Raw genomic sequence first — 22,960 nt, forward strand, 5'->3', positions numbered from 1 at the left:
TAAAGACATTGTCACAGTCATCATTATTAAGAAGACATAGCCACAATCATCATCAGCCAGAAGATATGGCCACAATCATCATCATTAAGAACAAGAGGCCATAATCCTCATCAGCAAGAAAGCTTGGCCACAATCATCACCGGCAAGAAGACACGGCCACAATCATCATCATGAAAAAGACATGGCCATAATCATCATCATTAAGAAGACATGGTCACAATCATCATCATTAACAAGACATGGCCACAATCATCATCATTATGAAAACATGGCCACAATCATTATCATTAAAAAGACATGGCAACAATCCTCCTCATCAAAAAGAAGAGGTGGCCGCAATCATCATCGGAAAAAAAGACATGGCCAAAATCATCATCATGAAGAAGACATGGCCACAATCATCACCATGAAGAAGACATGACCATAATCATCATCATTAAGAAGACATGGTCACAATCATCATCATTAACAAGACATGGTCACAATCATCATCATTAAGAAGACATGGTCGCAATCATCATCGGTAAGAAGACATGCCACAATCATCATTATAAAGAAGACATGGCCACAATCATTATCATTAAGAAAGCATTGCCACAATCTTCCTCATCAAGAAGAAGACATGGCCACAACCATTATCGGCAGAAAGACATGGCCACAATAATCATCATTAAAAAGACACTTCCACAATCATCATCGGCAAAAAGAGATAACAACAATCATCATCATGAAGAAGACATGGCCTCAAAAGTCATTTATTTAAGAAAAATAGATTGCTACAATCGTCATAAAGACGACATATTAAGAAGACATGGCCACAATCATTATCAGCCAGCAGACATGGCCACAATCATCATCATTAAGAACAAGTGGCCACAATCATCATCAGCAAGAAAATATGGCCACAATTATCATCGGCAGAAGACATGGCCACAGTCATCTTCATTAAGAAGACATGGTCAAATCTTCCTCATCAACTTGAAGACAAGGCCACAATCATTATCGGCAAGAAGACATGGCCACAATCATCATTATTAAGAAGACATGGCCACAATCATCATCATTAAGAAGACATTGCTACAATCATCATCATTAAGAAGACATGGCCACAATCATCATCGGAAAAAAGACATGGCCACAATTATCTTCATTAGGAAGATATTGTCACAATCATCATTAAGAAGACATGATCACAATCATCATTGGAAAGAAGACATGGCCACAATCATCTTCATTAGGAAGACATGGTCACAATCATCATTAAGAGGACAACGTCACAATTATCATCAGCCAGAAGACATGGCCACAATCATCATCATTAAGAAGACATGGCCACAATCATCATCGGCAAGAAGACAAGGCCTAAATCATCATTATAAAGAAGACATGGCCATAATCATTATCATTAAGAAAACATGGCTACAATCGTCCTCATCAACAAGAAGACATACCCACAATCTTCATCGGAAAAAGACATGGCCACAGTCATCAGCATTAAGATGACATGGCCACAATCATCATTATCAGGAAGACAAGGCCACATTTATCATCTTTAAGAAGACATGGCCACAATCATCAACGGCAAGAAGACATGGCCACACTCATCATCGGCAAGAAGACATGGCCACAATCATCATCATTAAGAAGACATGGCCACAATCATCATCATTAAGAAGACATGGCCACAATCATCATCGGCAAGAAGACATGGCCACAATCATCATCCTTAAGAATACATGACCACAATCATCATCATTAGGATGTCATGACCTCAATCATCATCATTAAGAAGACTTGGCCACAATCATCATCGGCAAGAAGACATGGCCACAATCATCATCATTAAGAAGACATGGCCACAATCATCATCATTAAGAAGACATGGCCACAATCATCATCGGCAAGAAGACATGGCCACAATCATCATCATTAAGAATACATAACCACAATCATCATCATTAAGATATCATGACCTCAATCATCATCATTAAGAAGACTTGGCCACAATCATCATCATTTAGAAGACATGGCCACAATCATCATCATTTAGAAGACATGGCCACAATCATCATCATTAAGGAGACATTGTCACAATCATCATCATTAAGATGACATGGTCACAATCATCATCATTACGAAGATTTGTTTCTAAAATACAACAATTTACCAGGGTATTTATTTGCGCAATTCAAAAATAAGGTTTTACCTAATAAGTAATCGCTTATTTGTGTCGTAGACTTCAAATTCATGCACTCACTCAATCTCTCGAAATATTAACTTTTTGAAGAAACATTTGTTTACTTCTTGATTTGCATATTTCATTTGTCACTTTAGTTTTATCAAAACAACTTTTTCTTTATAAAAAATTCTTGATCAAACATTTCATATTTTTGTGTTACTTTTCAAAATTACGGTATATTATGGAATGCAGTCGGAATCGGCCAGTATTGGAAATTTATATATGAATTTTGTACAACACCATCACATTATTGGAGCTATGTGCGAATTGATGGAAAAGTACATGATGATGTAGCCAAAAAGAATAAAATGGCTAAAAAATTGGCGACTCGGTGTCTTTTACTGTTACAAGTTACGCAATTTTGCCAACTAATTATATTCTCTTTTTTCGAGTTATAAAACAAAACGAAAACAAAAAAATCGAAATCTCTCTCTCTCCTCAAAGGTTATTCACCTACATGTTTGTTTTTGTTTAGTACTTATGTACTCTGCCTTATGATGTAATGCTTACTTTTAACATTTATCTAATGAAAGTCTAATGTGATGTCTTCTACGCCTTTATACAGGTATTATGTAGTTGTATTATGAGGTGGTAAAAATAATTTATAAGCATGAGAAATATTTTACGGAAGAGAAGTAAATCTGCTTCCTACGGAAGCGTATTAGTGCCACGTTATATTTTTTGTAAAGTTGGTAATTCCAACTTTAATCTTGGCTTTTCCAACTTTAAAGTTGGTAATTCCAACTTTAATCTTGGTAATTCCAACTTTAATCTTGGCTTTTCCAACTTTAAAGTTGGTAATTCCAACTTTAATCTTGGCTTTTCCAACTTTAAAGTTGGTAATTCCAACTTTAAAGTTGGTAATTCCAACTTTAATCTTGACTTTTCCAACTTTAAAGTTGGTAATTCCAACTTTAATCTTGGCTTTTCCAACTTTAAAGTTGGTAATTCCAACTTTAAAGTTGGTAATTCCAACTTTAATCTTGGCTTTTCCAACTTTAAAGTTGGTAATTCCAACTTTAATCTTGACTTTTCCAACTTTAAAGTTGGTAATTCCAACTTTAATCTTGGTAATTCCAACTTTAATCTTGGCTTTTCCAACTTTAATCTTGGCTTTTCCAACTTTAATCTTGGCTTTTCCAACTTTAAAGTTGGTAATTCCAACTTTAATCTTGGTAATTCCAACTTTAAAGTTGGTAATTCTAACTTTAATCTTGGCTTTTCCAACTTTAATCTTGGCTTTTCCAACTTTAAAGTTGGTAATTCCAACTTTAAAGTTGGTAATTCCAACTTTAATCTTGGCTTTTCCAACTTTAAAGTTGGTAATTCCAACTTTAAAGTTGGTAATTCCAACTTTAATCTTGACTTTTCCAACTTTAAAGTTGGTAATTCCAACTTTAATCTTGGCTTTTCCAACTTTAAAGTTGGTAATTCCAACTTTAATCTTGGTAATTCCAACTTTAATCTTGGCTTTTCCAACTTTAAAGTTGGTAATTCCAACTTTAATCTTGGCTTTTCCAACTTTAAAGTTGGTAATTCCAACTTTAATCTTGGCTTTTCCAACTTTAAAGTTGGTAATTCCAACTTTAATCTTGGTAATTCCAACTTTAATCTTGGCTTTTCCAACTTTAATCTTGGCTTTTCCAACTTTACAGTTGGTAATTCCAACTTTAAAGTTGGTAATTCCAACTTTAAAGTTGGTAATTCTAACTTTAATCTTGGCTTTTCCAACTTTAATCTTGGCTTTTCCAACTTTAATCTTGGCTTTTCCAACTTTAAAGTTGGTAATTCCAACTTTAATCTTGGTAATTCCAACTTTAAAGTTGGTAATTCCAACTTTAAAGTTGGTAATTCCAACTTTAATCTTGGCTTTTCCAACTTTAAAGTTGGCTTTTCCAACTTTAAAGTTGGTAATTCCAACTTTAATCTTGGCTTTTCCAACTTTAAAGTTGGTAATTCCAACTTTAATCTTGGCTTTTCCAACTTTAAAGTTGGTAATTCCAACTTTAATCTTGGTAATTCCAACTTTAAAGTTGGTAATTCCAACTTTAATCTTGGCTTTTCCAACTTTAAAGTTGGTAATTCCAACTTTAATCTTGGTAATTCCAACTTTAATCTTGGCTTTTCCAACTTTAATCTTGGCTTTTCCAACTTTACAGTTGGTAATTTCCAACTTTAAAGTTGGTAATTCCAACTTTAAAGTTGGTAATTCTAACTTTAATCTTGGCTTTTCCAACTTTAATCTTGGCTTTTCCAACTTTAATCTTGGCTTTTCCAACTTTAAAGTTGGTAATTCCAACTTTAATCTTGGTAATTCCAACTTTAAAGTTGGTAATTCCAACTTTAAAGTTGGTAATTCCAACTTTAATCTTGGCTTTTCCAACTTTAAAGTTGGCTTTTCCAACTTTAAAGTTGGTAATTCCAACTTTAATCTTGGCTTTTCCAACTTTAAAGTTGGTAATTCCAACTTTAATCTTGGCTTTTCCAACTTTAAAGTTGGTAATTCCAACTTTAATCTTGGTAATTCCAACTTTAAAGTTGGTAATTCCAACTTTAATCTTGGCTTTTCCAACTTTAAAATTGGTAATTCCAACTTTAATCTTGGTAATTCCAACTTTAATCTTGGCTTTTCCAACTTTAAAGTTGGTAATTCCAACTTTAATCTTGGCTTTTCCAACTTTAAAGTTGGTAATTCCAACTTTAAAGTTGGTAATTCCAACTTTAATCTTGGCTTTTCCAACTTTAAAGTTGGTAATTCCAACTTTAATCTTGGCTTTTCCAACTTTAAAGTTGGTAATTCCAACTTTAAAGTTGGTAATTCCAACTTTAATCTTGGCTTTTCCAACTTTAAAGTTGGTAATTCCAACTTTAATCTTGGCTTTTCCAACTTTAAAGTTGGAATTACCAACTTTAAAGTTGGAATTACCAATTAAAGTTGGAATTACCAAGATTAAAGTTGAAAAAGCCAAGATTAAAGTTGGAATTACCAACTTTAAAGTTGGAATTACCAAGATTAAAGTTGGAATTACCAACTTTAAGGTTGGAAAAGCCAAGATTAAAGTTAGAATTACCAACTTTAAAGTTGGAATTACCAACTTTAAAGTTGGAAAAGCCAAGATTAAAGTTGGAAAAGCCAAGATTAAAGTTGGAATTACCAAGATTAAAGTTGGAATTACCAACTTTAAAGTTGGAATTACCAACTTTAAAGTTGGAAAAGCCAAGATTAAAGTTGGAATTACCAACTTTAAAGTTAGAAAAGCCTAGATTAAAGTTGGAATTACCAACTTTAAAGTTGGAAAAGCCAAGATTAAAGTTGGAATTACCAACTTTAAAGTTGGAATTACCAACTTTAAAGTTGGAATTACCAACTTTAAAGTTGGAATTACCAACATTAAAGTTGGAATTACCAACTTTAAAAAAAAATTGCGTGGCACTAATACGCTTCCGTAGCTTCCAGAGACAGATCCTGATTCATTTATCGGAGAAGGGAAGTTTCGTATAATTGTTCCTCTCTCTCTCTCTCTCTCTCTCTCTCTCTCTCTCTCTCTCTCTCTCTCTCTCTCTCTCTCTCTCTCTCTCTCTCTCTCTCTCTCTCTCTCTCTCTCTCTCTCTCTCTCTCTCTCTCTCTCTCTCTCTCTCTCTCTCTCTCTCTCTCTCTCTCTCTCTCTCTCTCTCTCTCTCTCTCTCTCTCTCTCTCTCTCTCTCTCTCTCTCTCTCTCTCTCTCTCTCTCTCTCTCTCTCTCTCTCTCTCTCTCTCTCTCTCTCTCTCTCTCTCTCTCTCTCTCTCTCTCTCTCTCTCTCTCTCTCTCTCTCTCTCTCTCTCTCTCTCTCTCTCTCTCTCTCTCTCTCTCTCTCTCTCTCTCTCTCTCTCTCTCTCTCTCTCGCTTATGTGTTTCTTTAGGTCGTTCATCTCTCTTCTTATTTGAAATTCAATTTTAATTTTACTTGAAACTTAATTTAAATTTCTCCCTTGGGTCAACATGCTTCATTTAATATTTATAACTCGAGTTGTGTTACGCAGTGTATACAACTTATTTTTAGGAACTAAACATTGAAAAATATAGTCAGCAACTTTTCATCTTTTTAAACATTATGACTGATGATGGTTTTATCATACCCAGAGATCAAATGTCCGGGTCCTTTTGACGCGAGAAAGCTCTGTATTTACTTGAACAAAAGGGTTTTTTTTAACTTGGCTAAATTGAATGACAAATATTCATTTTTTTCATTATGTAAGTTGCATCCTGGTCTTTTTATCGAAGTTTTAACAGAATTAAGTTGCATTGGTTGTGTAATGTTATTTTCTCGGTAACTCGGTAACACGTGTATTCATCTTATGCATTTTGTTTGTTATCATCAAATCTGTCAAATTATAGATGGAAGAGAGTTTTACGTGTAAACAATTTGCATAAGATGTCGGGGAATAGTGAAAATATATCCCCACTTTGTATATAATCTTTGATGTTAATTTGTTATAAAATGATGCTTATACGACAGCTATTTCTCTCTGAGTGCTTTGCTTGATTAATTATTCGTTCTTGACAACGCCTGCATTTTTATTTAGCTTTGAGTTTTCCTTCAAAATAAGTAATACGTACTTTTACATGTGTAATTTACGAGCAGTGAATCAAACCTCTATAGAATCACGACTCTATTAACTAGTAGATAAAAAGTTCAGATTACTGAGTGTTTAAGACTCTTGTCGTTCCTCTGTACTTAAACGTGGGTATTTTTCCATGCATCTGCAAACTTTTAAAATTTCTATTTATAGATTTGGTAAATTGTTTTGAGAAACCTGCTACGGAAACCATTGAGTTTGAAATTGTTTATAATTATTAGCCATTACAATTATCAATAGAAATAGCTGCAGATCTGTAGCTTGCTGGTCAAAAAAATATTGAGGTGGACGACCAGATCTGCAGCTACAATAGAAGAAGTTTTTTTTAATGATGCGTTTTGTCAACCAACAAATTTATTTTTAACAAATCATAATTTAAGATCAACTTTAAAATGACCTGAGTCGTCAACCTTTGTTGTAATGCCTTGGACAATTTATTTTTTTTAATATTTCCCTAATTTTCTCCCCTTGTTTAAGGGTCACGTCGCTATTTTTTATAGTGCAAAGAGAGTCCTTGTGCTAAGGGTACTCTGTGACAAAGAACTTTGACAATAATTGAATAAGAAGTTTTGAAATTTGGCCAATCATAATGGCCATTAGCTCTTTGAGCCTGTGAACCAGAAGAGCTATATTTTGATGTCAGTGTTTCTTTTTTGAAATGATAAAACATCTCTCAAAGGTATCCTCATATGTAAGAGGAAGAGTGGAGATCTACCGCTTTGATTATATACATGAATAAAACAACATGACAACAGTTATCATTTACATTTAATAAGGTTTAAAAAAAATTCGCGTTACAACGCGCAACTTGCTTCGAATAAAATTAAAAAAAAAAAAAAAGACGAAAGCATCGCCTTTAAACTTGATTAAGGGTTCTATTCGCATTTCTTCCCGAGTATAAGAGATATAATACAATAAATTATTTCTTTCCTCTGCCATTAATTTAAGACTTTACACACATTTTTCGATTCTTTATGCTCGGAAATGAAAATAAAATCATTTATTCGTCACTAGCACACAAGTTCTTGAACACAACATGAGTTCACCTAGTACCTTTAGCGGGTAGTGGGATCAACATTGTGCCATGATTCCAAAATGTAACTTTTGATGAAATCTTTTTTGTGATATATAAAAAATATCTTAAATAGATATTAAAGCTCACTGTTAAAATTGTTTTTGAAATGTCTTTTAATGAAATTAAAACCCATTATTAATTTTCAATCTAAAGTCAATAATTTGTTACGTAATCATTTTCAAATCTGTTGAACATTGGAAAATTAAAAACGACATTTTTGAAGAACGTGTTGTCTGACTTTCGTAGACAATTTTATATATACATGTAGGAGTGCATAGACATCACATACCAAGAAATGTCAGAAGAAACTTCTCTAGGGGATTCTGCATACATAACAAGTGCACGATGACACGATAACCCAAGGTACTCTAGAACAAAGATGCTACGCACGAGGTGAATTGGTGGAATACTAGTATAGGCCTACATAAGAACAAATTGCTAATGCACAACTTCTTATTCCCGTTTGTTTATTGGACATTTGCCTAACGATAATTGGCACTAGAATCCAATATACAATCTTTCCTAAAATAGTGGAATTCACTTCAATTAACAATTATCTTGGTGTAATGACAAGCCCTTGAAATGACCTTCATGTCCGAAAACCAGTTTCCCAACGTGCACTGTGCACCGTTTTCGTCCAAATATGACGTTGGTGATTACATGGTGGTCAGTGAAGTTGCAACAGAGACAGTCTTCTAGTATATACAGAAATGGAATATCATATTGTGCTGTAGTCACCCAGTGCCTCTGTGTCCATACCCAATCGAAATGTTGTGTTGTGACTAGCTCATGCCGTGACTACATGTAGAAAATACTTTTTGATGTCTGTTCATTTAACGAGGCCCAATCTACATGATCTGCGCATACGTTTTAACGCAGCGTCGACTCAGGCACGTCACAATACCCTTGACTGCCGTCACAATTGAACACAATAACGTCACAATTAAAATGACGTAAAATTGCGCTAAAATGTTTCGCTGATCTTGCTTACCTGGTAGCTCTATAGACTGTGCATTGAAAGCTGGCATTTCTATTATTTCTTTTTTAATATTTAAATTAATAAACAACTTTGGAACCTTATTAATTTTGAGGGATCAATTTCTTTGGTACAGATTCATTAATTTTATCTTGTTTTATTTCAATTTGTGAGTTTAAAAAAACAAACACTGCAACCAAAAGTAAAGGATTTTAGTCTTTCTCTTTGAAATGTCGAAGTGTTTATACACACTCTTTTTTATTGCGGACATTAATATGCATGGATTATCTTCAGTTTTAAAAAATAAAATAAGTATATAAATCATATAAATGCACCCCCCGAAATATTTTATTTTTCTATATATTACATGATATTAGTAAAAATCGTAATTTTGTCGCCTTTACCCCCCTCCCTCCTCCATCTACCCCTTTTTTCCACGTAAAACAACGTCGCGTGTTAAGAGAAAAATAAAGCATGGCAAGAAAATTATTTCATAATGTAAGAATTATTTATCTTTTAGAAACTAATACAGTATTGCAATCGTTTGTTGGTGTTATGTAAACCCATTGCGACCTATAAAATACGTAGTTGGATAGAATAAATCCAAATTTTGTGTTTTGACATGCCCCCTTTTCACTGCAATAAAGGCTACCTCCAATTTTCTTTTCATTTTTTATAAGAAGAATGAAAATTGCATGATATATGTGAAAAACAAAGAATTTCATCATGTATTTTTTTAATTTATAAATTTCTTTGTTTATTGAAGAGTTTTAGTATGTAATTGTGTATAAAAACACGACAAATGGTCCATATCTTGACAGTGCCCCCATTTGACTACAATAAAGGCAAGGTAACAAAATTTCATTCTAATTTTTCTAAGCATAAAACAATCAAATATATTTCCAAGAATTAAAATTTTTTATCATTCCGTTTTCGTAATTTTCAACTAGATCGGGCCTCGTTAATTTGCAACAATTTTTCAGGAGAAGAAACGAAAAAGACTCAAAGGTCAAGGTCAAAAGACTCAAAGGTCAAGGTCAAAAGACTCAAAGGTCAAGGCCAAAGTACATGTAATGTACACGACTCTCTTTTGTTGCATGTGGAATTTTGGAGATGGTAAATAAAGAGAAAGGATAATGCATGTATTGATCAAAATAATATTATCTGAACCGCTGCGGTGTTCTGACTCATTTTTCCAAAAGAAAAAATCTTATTCTTGGGTTATTGATGTTTCGATAAAACTGTATACTTGTACTTAAGAATAAGTTTACAATAATATTGTCGTTTAATAAAAATTTATAAATGATTGGCTTGATATTTCTTTACCAACATAATCTCTCTTCAACAAAAGAAGACTGCTAAACAAAACTGAATAATTTGCTTATTTGAAAAAAAGTACATTTATAATCTTACCCATAGCTAGACTTTAAATCATTAAATTTTTAGTTTTCAAATAAAACACGCTACAAGTACGAAAGCCCATTGGGCTCATTTTCGTAGGTTAGAAAAATAATTTTTTCACGTCATAACGCGGAAGTTTCGTATACACGCAAGATGTCCTATTTTTTAAATTGAAAATATTTACAATTACAAGTGCACGTATTCAATTTTGTGACGAGGGAGCTAAAATGCAAAATCTACCGCACATCCAAAACTCTGTTGTACAAGCGCTAAAAAGCCGTGTAAGGAAAAAATGTACAAACATTGTTGTTTTCGATACTAAAAAATTGAATAAAGCTATTTAAATAATGTATTTGTATCGAATCAAGCATTGCTATAGGATGAGCAATAATTTTTTTTACGATGAAAGAACTTTGGTGCAATTCAATATCTTTTTATCGAATTCAACACGACGAGAAACTTTGGTTTTAATTTTTACAAAGGTATCGATCAAAATTCGATCAAACATCATTATAGTTTATAAGGCCAGTATATAAACCTTTCAACCACCTTATCTTTCAAGACTATTGACTACCCAAGAAATTCTGAAATATAATTCCTAAATCAAATTTTATAAGTTAACTGCGACTTGTCAATTGTTTAGTTGTGTAACGTCCCCTGAGAGACCATTGAGCCAAGTGAAGGATCTACTTGTTCTTGTGACCCAGTGAAGGATCTCTTTTGTGCCAGTTCCTAGGGATAGAAACCTCGTTTTATACGGTTTCAACAAAAGAACCAGTCTCCCTGATGTTTGAAAGGGAAAGCACGCCCAGATGTCGCCATTAGAGATCGACATGTGTTTATTCATTGAGATTGAAAGAACAGTACAAACTCATGCAAATGCATATAAAAGATTTCTTTTTCTTACAAATAATACATAGAACTATGTAATTCTAAAGCACATTATTTACATAGTTCATGCAGAAATATGAAAATTCTACAGTGAAGCTAGTGCTTTATGTTTCCCGAAGAGAAAAGAATACCAAAGAAAAAATTCCACCAGAACTGAAAAAAAAGTAGAGCCCTTGAATATTCTCCTTCGTCATCCTGTTGTGACCCCCATGTATGCTTTGAAATTTGAATTAGAAATAATGTTGGTTTTTGCATGAAAAAATAAGCATCATTTAAAATTCTTAATTGCAAACTACTCAGTATCACATTTTGAACTGTTTTGATTTTTTAAGATAAGGGACCAAAGTCGGCAGTTACCATACCTAGTCATTTAATAGTTGCAAAGAAAAAAAAAACCCTATCGTACAATACTAGTGAAATTTAATTCAATATTAGACAGAAATTATTCTATAATTTTCTTTATTTTTTATTTATTTATGTACATTTGTACAATTTCAACCTTTTACTGAAATAAGAAATCTCTGATTATTCAGAAAGAGAGAGAGAGAGAGAGAGAGAGATTTGTTCAAGTTTCAGACAATCTTATTATATCCTTAAAAATATATTTCTATACAAATCTTTAATAATCAAAAGGCTAACTGTCATCTGAGTATAATGGATCCATAGAGTAGAGAATAAACTGATTGGTGAAATATGGAGGTTACAAACAGTATTCCAACTAATAAGTCCATTAAAATAATAAAAACAAGATGTGTTTGTGAACACTGAAGCCCCCGTATGGCAGCCTATGGCAAAGATTGAGGTTTTTATAATGCAAGTGAAAAGTCAAGGTCAAAAGGTCAAATTGTTGGTATCCAGAGAAAGGACATATCACAAGGAATACATGTGTGAAATATGAAAGCCCTAATCTAACTTTCAACAATTATGGCCAAGGTTAAAGTTTTTGAAAAACGGATCAAACTGACTGAGGTCAAGGTCAAAAATATTTAAACCCATTGAAAGATCTTGTCAAAATAACCCATAACAAACTTTTTCCATTCATTCATATATTCTCTCATAAACCATATGTATGGGTAGAGGTACATATATACATATTTACAATAATTATGGACGAGCAGATATTACAGGAGGACAGACGGTGTCAAAAATTTTGGTGATAAATCTAAACAATTTTCTTAAGAATTCTGGAGCAGTACTTGCCATCAAATGACAGAATTTTATAATATTTGGATGGACATAGTATTTTTGCAACAAAAAATCTTCTCGAATACTACATACGGTAATATATACATTAGATTTCCAGTAAGTAATGAAATTCGTCTCCTGTTTGATTACTAAGAAGTGAGGATTATTCAATATAATTCAGGTTTCACTAATTTATCAATAGAGCTCACCCTTACACCAGAACATCTCTCAGGGGCCATGAAACTCAATACTGGAAGAAGCATCCTTGCTTATCATAACTGTTCACTTGCTTTGTTTGCATTATAACCAGAAGCTGAAAAGATGATTTAAAAAGGAATTATACCTTTTCACTACATAATCAATAGAGCCCCCTTTCACCAGAACCCCGACCCTGGGACCATGAATTTCACAATTTTGGAAGAGACATCCTTGCTTATCATAACCATGCACTTAATTTGGTTAAATAATACCAAGAAGCAGAGAAAAGGATTTTTAAAAAAATTATGCATGACATTATATTATCACCGAGCAAAATTAACATTTTTGAATTGAAATAACTTTTTAATGTTTTATACTAAATTTGGACATTTATCTGGGAAATTCTCTATCTGTTTTTAATATGTTCTTATTTGTAGTAAATTGAGTCTTACAGTGACGTAGCAACTGGGGGGCCAGGGGGGGCCTGGCCCCCCCACTTTTTCCCCCAACATTACCTTTACTATAGTAAATGTTCATTAAATAACTTTTTTATATAGTACATCAAGGGTTGTAGGGGAAAAAAATTGGAAGTGATAGGAAGACACACACACACGAAATAGGATTTTCGAGTTTGGGCAAACTTTTAATTTTGGTTTTTTTGTTTTTGTTTTTGTTTCTTTTTTTTTTTTTTTTGCTTGTCAACTTTTTCAGGTAAGTAAAAAAAATTTTTCTCTGGTTGCCCCCCCCCCACTTTCAAAAACGATGCTACGTGCCTGTCTTATTTATCTCATTCCCTTGAAATAGGATTAAGACATTCCAATTGACACTCTGTGACTCTGTCAAAATAACTGTTGCTCGTTAGGTGTTAATGCCTCGGGATTTGTTAATCCTTTACCAAAACTTTATTTGTATAATTACTTTATAACCTCTTTCATGTTCATTCTATAAAAAAAAACACAACTGTCCATCAATTAACTCAACTAGTGTCAAAAGTCAATTATTGTTTACTCTTAATCTTACAAATATCTATGTCCATTATAATCTCTTCAGTTTCTGGCTCTACCGGCCACATCCAACTCGATGAAGTCTCGTAAGATATTGTTAAAATTCATGTTTGTTATTTACCATCATCTTTAATAAATTTGGAAACCTGATTTACCAATTCTTGGACTTTATTTTGGAAGACCATAGGGAATACGGCACCTTTACCATTTCATAGGCACACAACCGGGGGGCTACACTAAGACTTTTTTACAAATATATACTTATTAGACATTGAACATGTGATTTAGCCCCCACTTTCCACAGATACGTCTTAGTATGTGTTAGTATAGGTTAAAATTGGGAGAAGTGTTGGTGTTTGGAAGAAAAATACTTTCACCTAAACCCCCCCCCCCCCCCCCCCCCACGAAATAGGATTTTCTGATTTGGGAAATATATTTCCATTTCTATTTTTTTTTTTGCTTGTCAGGTTTTTTTGAAAGTTACAAAAAAAGTTGATTTCTTGATAATTCTACCCCACTTTCAATTTGCTTCCGACGCCAATGCATTTACGTTTCATTACGGCACCACAGCACCACTACTTAGTTTTACCCGCCAACATTCCTTCTTCCCCGTTTACCCTCTAAAACGGATATAGTCCAGGAATCAATATTCATAACTTATAACCAAAATCTAGCTGGTTATAATATAATCAATGTATAGAAAGATGACCTAAAGAGTCGAATATTTCCAGGCATTTTTCGGTTTCAATAAAACAGTCCGACAAAATGCATGTTTACTAGAATCCTGTCAATAAATAAATTATATACAAGTTGTTTACTACAACCGACATCAATGGATCGTACAACTGGACTCAGCATGAACTCATTGATGTAAAAATAACAAGATCACATGTTGGACAAAATGCGTTTTACTATATGTATACACGAATATAGGTAAGTTGTGGTTAAGTTTGCAATGGAGTTTAAGTTTGCCAAAGGAAAATTGTAATTCTTCTTCATTTTTAGCTCTTTACGGGTCAGAGCTAGACCAGAAGAGCTTAAATGCGATAGTAAGGAGTCCGTCCGTCTACAGCTCTCATGTCTGTCCGTCTGTAAACCTTTTTTTCTTTTCAAAAATGCTACGCCTCCTACAGTTTTGGTCTGATTTCAATACAACAACATGGCACACAAATATAGTCGTATGAATGGGGTATAAGATACACAAAGTTGTTATTCCAGCATATATTTTACATTCTCTCTTTCTTTCTCTTCTAAAGTGAAATATAAAATATATACACTGACTTTCCCTACATTTCGAAATGATTATATAACGTACCAGTAGTTTCCTCTATATTAATTTCCTCTATACTTAATATGCATTCCAGGCTATCTGCTTTGAACAGAAAACTTGTCTTTTGATGAACAATTTACCAGTTTACTTATAATGCATTAAGCAATATACTAGCAAAATGTAAAACCTATAAATTATCAAGATATTATAAATAGCCTAGCCGCTACAATTTCATTAGTGTATTTTTTTTCACTCGGGTAAATAAATACATATAGGTGCTCACGCAGATAGGAGCAGCAGTTGTAATTGCTCACTGTTATCCACATGTATCATATATTGACGAATGATGCTAAAATTTGCATGCGCACATACTGTTGACCATTGTATATCCCATTGTATAGGCACCGTTATAATTACCTGATCTTGATCATGACAAACGGCAATATTTACATCGAAGTCAAAGTGTATTTCAAAAGCATTTGTTTATGTAAAATGTAAAGATTCTGGTGCAGGTTTGAAAATTGTGCAATCTGATTAAAATTATTTTAATCTTCCTAAATTATTTTTAAAGCTAGTAAAGTGTTTAGTTAAAACGTGATATTTAGATAACTTGATACATGTATATGATTGTTAACCCCTTCCCCAACCATTTGAAATGAATCAAATTTATCATATATAAAATTGAATTGCAGCTAACATAACTTTCGTTTCTTTTTTGAAAACAAGTCAGTCGAATATAATTATAGTATTTCTCAATTGTTGTCCACGCAGTTTTTTAACATGGACAATCTTTTTAACCTCAGATCGAGCTACCTTCGTAGTTTTTTTCGCATATTCATATAAATAGTAAACAATTTTATGAAGGTGAAGAATTTAACCGTCCAAGTACAGACTTTACGACCGTTTTGACCTACTTTCCAGTGACCAAAACAAGTCTGACCTGGCTTAAAAGACCCCACATATGTGTTGTGGTCGAATTATTTTTAAAAAAATCAAAATTTCAGTCACGTGTGGTATATACGTTGGATTTCCAGATTTTGGAACCTAAATATACATACATATAGGAAAATCATCAAATAATGTTGATGATTCCATGTGTGTTTTCTTTTTTAGTCAGTTAGTCCTCTGAACAGTTAAAAAATGCATTTATCATTATGGAAATAACCTTTCCTGTAAAAATATTGGGTTAATTTTTTTTTCTACATGCAAGAAATTGCAAAATTTGAATTAAACATCCTCTCATGCACTAACCTTGAATATATTTTTTTTGCTTTCTTTTTTTTCTTTTGTTGCCCAAAAAATTTGCTTTTTTATTAGATATATTCCAAGTATATACTTTGTTCCCTGTAATTACGAAGTTACAGTCGTTTTCCTCAACGATTTTGCCAATTCATATACCCCCCAAGAATTTTTGTTCCAAGGGCTGATGGGGCTCTTGAAAAAATGCTTCATTCATTCAGACCATTAAACTCCGTCTTGAATTCATAATAATACATTATCCTTATTTACGTCCTTAATTAATTAGAGATTCCAGCCATGGCATGTCCATAAAATCCTTATCACCTCTGGATACACATGAACAGTGTTCACATCTTTTTAACACCTGACTGAACTAACCACTGTCCAGATCCGGGGACCTAAATATGAACTATCCCTGCAATATATATTTATTCTTCACAAGAAAATATACATGTACCTCTGGTACAAAGTTACGTTACGTAATTAATTAACCACTCATGCTGCACATGAGCGCAATAGACACGTGCAGGTATGGTCAACCTGTCATAGGCATAGACTATAGTCAGGAAAATCGGTGTTTATGCACATCTTGTAGACCTATTTATTTTATTCAATTTCTTTTTTATGGGGAGAAGGTTCCTTGCAGTTATTCTATTACAATCTAATAAATAAAATGCTTCTTGAACGCAATTTATTGATTTGGAAAAAACAAAACAAAAATCCAGCCACAGCACGCGTGACACTAATATTTATTCATTGGCTCAGAATGGGCATTAGCCAATTGAAATCGAGAATTTGACTTCGACCAATCAGCGACTAGCGTGTACAGATAATGAAGTTTTGCTCTAAACTCTCGGAAATTTACTCAAATAGTAAAAGAAACAGATCGTGTCAACACGGAATTCATATTCTAAGGTAAGAAAATGCATTTTTCAAACTTAAGTGTAATTCTTTCTTATTATGGCTCTTTAATGCAAATGATATAATGTTACCATAATTTAATAATTCATGACGGGAAATCGTGCAAAATGAGTAATCAGTTTTCCCACGAAAAATAATTTTACCGAGGTTTTCAAAAACAGTATTCTTCAAGTGGATATTGCATTTTTGCTTTTTAAAGATTTTAACACACGTTTAAGATGCATAATTAGAACTGTAAGACGAGTTAATGATAAGCAGTTCACTATATATTTCACGTCAACAGCTGCACATAACAGAAACAGCTGATTTCTTAAGGTCAAGGACGTGAGATAGATGGTTACACTGACACAAAGCGCTAAATTATATAAAACGGACGCCGTACAGGGGTTGTGTAATTTATGGGGTGGGGCATTAACACTCGATTGTAGAACATCTAGCAAGTTCTTTTTTTTTTTAAAGAAAAGTAATATTAATGTCTTTGATCAGTAAAATAATTTATTTTACTAGGGGTCCCTGATTTTACAATGGAAACATGCCTAAATTTTTTACAATTAAAAGAATTTTAAATAAAGTCAACTTATGAAAATAGTTTAGATATTCAAAAATGATAAACTTGTGAACATTATAATAGTAAAAAAGAATTCACTGAGGCTGTTCAACATAGCTAAAATAATCAAGGAAAGAGTTTGACTTAGGCCTAGTTCTGCACGAGAGAGCAGCATGATCAGGCAATGGAATCACTTTGTGCAATGGCAAAATATAGGTTATTACGTCAGGTTACTGAGGGAGAGTTCATTATCCGAAAAAGAAAGATGTGACAACACTTTTCTTAGTTTAAAAACAAATTAAAAATAAAATGCTTCTTCTATTAAACCATGAATTGGTAAGCATCATTGTTCTTTTTGAAATATAAAGAAATTCTGAGTTTAGCCTCATTCTGTTGATGGCAGAAAGAAGAAAATTGAACATCAAAGAAAGTCTACTAGCTGTCTTTTGATATTTGAGAGAATTGATAGATATATCGATGAATCATTTTTTAAGCAGAGTAAACATAAAAACTTTGAATAGGACTCGCCATTCTTGCCAACCCGACCCCCAACGTTAAAATCTGGTCATGATCAGATTTGGATAGTAAAATTAGAACACTGCAAAAAATGAAGATTTTTTTATTCTGACTGTCAACATCCTAGATCTGCATCAAGATAATTGTCATGCTTATAAAGGAATAACCTGGTTAACAATTTTTTTCTGTATGCCCTTTGTTTAGGAGACTGATCCTTAATTAACTTCTGGGAAATCAATTTAACAAAGCATAGGATTGCAGCAAAACTTGCATGCGAAAAGTTATTCCTTTTAAAGTATTTGGATGTGTATTTATGATATTTATTGCCAAAATAAAACTTTTTAATTTATATTAGAATTTAAATTGTTTTCCCAGATAAAACCCATTGCTTATAATTGAAATAAAAACATTAAAAAGTAATATTTCTATTTATAGATAATTGGTTATTTTTCTTCAGAAACTGACAAAATGTCGTACACAGCTCAGACCAATAAGACGGTCTTTGACCGCTACATGGACCTGCCCCTGGACAATAAGGTCATGTGTGAGTACATCTGGATAGACGGCACGGGGGAGGGGGTCCGCTCCAAATGCAAGACCCTGGACTTTGAACCCAAGGATCCCAAAGGTATGATATGAAGTATTGATTTTTCTTATCAGTTTAAAAAAAGTAATATTTATTATCTATCAGTTTCAATACAGATATTGTTCCACAGGCTTCAATCATAAGCTAATTTTAGTGGCTTATTGAAAACATCTAAGAGGCTATTTATCATAATTAAATCTTGCCCACACACATAGACTTTGATACCCATTAAAAGATGTGGTTCACTGACAAGACACACATGGTACCATTGAACTGCATGTTAGCTTTTCCCATGAATCATTATAATTGTTTTTCCGAGAGGATATATTTTGTGTCAACATTTTATGAGCTTTTACATGTGACCTATATGCACTTACTATGACTAACAAGAAAATTTAAGTGGAATAAAATTATAATACAATTTGCATAGTATGTTTCTAAACTTATTATTGCTTGATTGTTGACCATTTCAGCATGACTAATTTTCTCATGGTAGTTTTATGCCTTCGTGTTTGATGTTTAAATATGTCCTTGACCTTATAATAGAAGAACTCTGGCACACATGAGAGTCGTGTAAGAGTCAACCAGGTCGATAGAGGAAGAAGCATATGTTACGCAAATGAAACATATTTTGAACAATACTGAAAATAAAGAAACTTTTTAATTTGCTTATAAACTATTGTTCTAAAAAGCACTTTAGACTAGTGGAAGGGAGGTCTGAAAAATGAACACATATGCATATTTCTAAAATTAATTAAAAATCTGATAGAATTTATTCAGTGGTAAATATTGGTAGTAAATAATTCACATTTATCTTGGATTCAGAGTGCCCCATTTGGAACTACGATGGCTCCAGTACATACCAAGCTGAGGGATCAAATTCGGACATGTACCTCTACCCCGTGGCCATCTTCAGAGACCCATTCAGGAGGGACCCAAATAAACTGGTGCTGTGTGAAGTCTACAAATACAACAAAAAACCAGCAGGTAATTATGTACCGGTAAAAAATTAACAGTTAATAAAAATTAATTTATGAACTTTTTCAGTTTTTGAAAATACTTAAAGTAAGAATATGGAGAAATAAATAAAATGTATTTCATTGTTTATTTTTTTTATTTTAGAAACAAATCGTAGAAAGACGTGTAATGAAGTAATGGAACAGGCCAAAGATAAGAAGCCATGGTTCGGAATTGAACAGGAATACACACTGTTAGATACAGATGGTCATCCGTTCGGCTGGCCCAAAAATGGTTTCCCAGGACCTCAAGGTATGTTCTATTTACAGCATTTGATAGTAAATTGATTATATGTACTAATTATTGAACCAGAAGTAAGTGGATTGTTTAATTGTCATGGATGAGCTACCGGTACTTTTCTCATCTCTCCTAATGGAAATTTTATGAAGCCACCATTGTAAAAATCTGAATTCATATCAGATATCTAAACATTTGACCTGAGGGTTTTTTTCCCTAGTAAGTTTGTTCCAATTCTTATCACTGATATTATATTCAGGTTTTGGGGTTAAGTTTGCATGTCAAATGTACTAGGAATATATAAGCTCTGTGTGACACAGTTTTTTTTTATCTAAGTCAGAAGGAAACTTGTCCCTATTCATCAAAAATTAAACATCCTTAATAGTTGCTCTCTTGTAGATACTATCTGTAACTGTACTGACCTTGAACCCTTTGATTTTTCAGGTCCATACTACTGTGGAGTGGGAGCTAACAAGGTGTATGGACGTGACATCATCGAGGCTCACTACAGGGCTTGTCTGTACGCTGGGGTCAAAATTGCTGGTTGTAACGCAGAGGTCATGCCCGCCCAGGTACGGCAGAATAGTTTTTATTACAGTATTATTGTCAGAAACTGGAGTTCATCTCTCGGTTTTGAAATAAAAAAGAAGGGTGAATCACCAGTTAAGCAGTTAAAAAAATAATTACAATATAACTCCCCCTTTTAGAAAATTTTATACAAATGCCCAAAGGACTATGATCTTGTGATTAAAGACATTTGTGTATCATGTACTATAGTTGGTAATGCTATGTTAAACACATTTTAATTTCATTGTTTGTTATGTTAATATAATGTTTATTTGGTTCACAGTGGGAGTTCCAAGTGGGTCCCTGTGAGGGAATTGCTATGGGTGACCACCTCTGGGTGGGACGCTATTTATTACACAGGGTAGCTGAAGACTTCGGAGTGGTGGTGACCCTTGACCCCAAGCCTATTGAGGGAGATTGGAATGGTGCTGGGGCTCATTGTAATTACAGTACCCTCCCCATGAGAGAGGATGGGGGAATCAAGTAAGTGCAATAAGTTCACCCAGTAAAGTAAGCAGAGATGTCTAGATTCTTGCAAGTAGATCAAAATAGTCATACATTGACAACTAAAGAAGTCTTCATCATGGAATAAAGCAAAGTAATTTGAAAATCTCTAAATAGACTCAGCTACAGCTAATTATCTATGAGTATTGACTAGATAAACTAAATTATTTAATGTTTATGACAAGCATTTTTAATATCATGGAAAATAATGATGTTTTATCTTTGTCTTCAGACACATTGAGGATGCCATAGAAAAACTATCCAAACACCACGTCAGACATATAAAAGCTTACGACCCGAAAGAAGGAAAAGACAACGAGAGGCGTCTGACAGGATTTCACGAGACCTCCAGTATCCACGACTTCTCCGCGGGCGTGGCTAATCGCGGTGCCAGTATCCGAATCCCCCGTAATGTAGCTGAGGATAAGAAAGGCTACCTTGAAGACAGACGACCTTCATCTAACTGTGACCCTTACTCCGTAACAGAGGTCATAGTCAGAACCACGTGCATAGACTAAGAGACCAATCAGCTGACTTGTTTGTTTCTGTGTATTGTCCGGTATGTTTTATTTTTGTGTAATGTGGAAAAAAAAACTTGGAAGAGATCATTATATATTTCCTACATGTATGTTGAAAACCAGGCTTCTATTTTTTTTTTTTTTGTACAGTGTTCATATTTTTTGTTTTTAAAATTAGATTTTTGTATATATCTATGCATTATGTTTTTTCATATAAGATCTGCTCTTCATACCATTGATTCATAAATCATATTGCATAAGTTATGTATGTATATTTTTATCTTCATGTATATAGTTTTAGCAAATCTCATTTTACACAACTGTATCTGACGAATCCAATGGAATCTCCAAGGTGGGCTTCTGTGTTATTATGAAAGGTGACTATATGTATGTAAATGATTATAAATTGTTACTTAAAATTTTAAAAAGTTGTTTTTTATACATGATAATTTCATAAATTACAATAAAAATGAAAAACAGTCGTGGAAATGGGAAACTCCATTATATAAATTTGTAGTTATTTGTGCAATGTTGCACAAAGGTCCAGGCATATATTGTTGTCATTAAATTGGAGGAAAGTAATGTTGGGAAACGAGGATTAATGGGTTCACTTACCTTCTGATAAGAGAGATAACTCTTCCTGGGATTAATGGGCATGTCTCCTCTCTTGCATAGTATGCTGAAATTGTGTAATTTCAATCAGTAAATGTGATTTCAATCAGTTGGAATGGTAATAAAAATTAATATTTGATAAAGTCATAAAACTTGGTCGTTTAAAAACCTAATGGACTTGAGGAGACAATGAGTAATATTCTGAAAACAAGATGTGTTTGTGAAACGCTGATGCCTCAGTATGGCAGCTGACGGTGAGGGGTTGACGTTTCTCAATTTCAAGTCAAAGTTCAAGGTCAAATTTGTTGGTATCGAAGGTCTTGTCACAAGGAACACACCTTTAAGGTGGCTCATTACATCCACAGTTTATTTTAGATTTCATGACAGCACCACTTATCATGTAGATGCCAAATATCCAAATGGAGATATTGATATCGTAAATATTTTTTAGAGAATTTTTTAACTTTCTTTTTATTTTGGTGAAATGTTTTATTTCAAGTTTATTATTTCCAGAATTTCAAAACTTTCAGTGTCAAACGATGGACATCTTCCTTAGACAAGTACACACAATGAAAATACCTCATAATATATAATATTAATTTTATTAGAAAAAATAGTTTTCTTCTAAAAAACAATAATTGTCATTATCTTTTTAATCTGCGCATAAAATATTTTTAAAATGAGTTCTGAAGAGACAAGGAATGTATTTCAATGAATTGCTTGTGACAAATTGAATGAAGAATGTTTTAAAGAAATGAAAATTCCAATTTAGAAAATATTTGGTATAAAAAGTCCTTTTTCAAGAGTTATCTTTCCTAATTACCCGAGACTCAAAACAC

The 22,960-nt window shown here is 33.2% G+C and overlaps 1 protein-coding gene across 1 annotated transcript; it reads left to right on the top strand.

The window, feature by feature from the left end:
* Window positions 1-16,886: 16,886 nt before the first annotated feature.
* Window positions 16,887-21,937, top strand: LOC134276166 (glutamine synthetase-like). The gene is made up of 7 exons (XM_062758437.1): window positions 16,887-17,011; window positions 18,538-18,708; window positions 19,492-19,653; window positions 19,789-19,935; window positions 20,365-20,492; window positions 20,771-20,970; window positions 21,224-21,937. The coding sequence occupies exons 2-7, from the start codon at window positions 18,549-18,551 to the stop codon at window positions 21,507-21,509; spliced, it is 1,083 nt and encodes a 360-aa protein (XP_062614421.1). The 5' UTR covers window positions 16,887-17,011; window positions 18,538-18,548; the 3' UTR covers window positions 21,510-21,937.
* The last annotated feature ends 1,023 nt before the right edge of the window (window positions 21,938-22,960 follow it).

This window comes from Saccostrea cucullata, unplaced genomic scaffold (assembly GCF_032062105.1).
Source record: "Saccostrea cucullata isolate Sc308-1 unplaced genomic scaffold, CSIRO_AGI_Scuc_v1 ctg95, whole genome shotgun sequence".
NCBI lineage: Eukaryota > Metazoa > Mollusca > Bivalvia > Ostreida > Ostreidae > Saccostrea > Saccostrea cuccullata.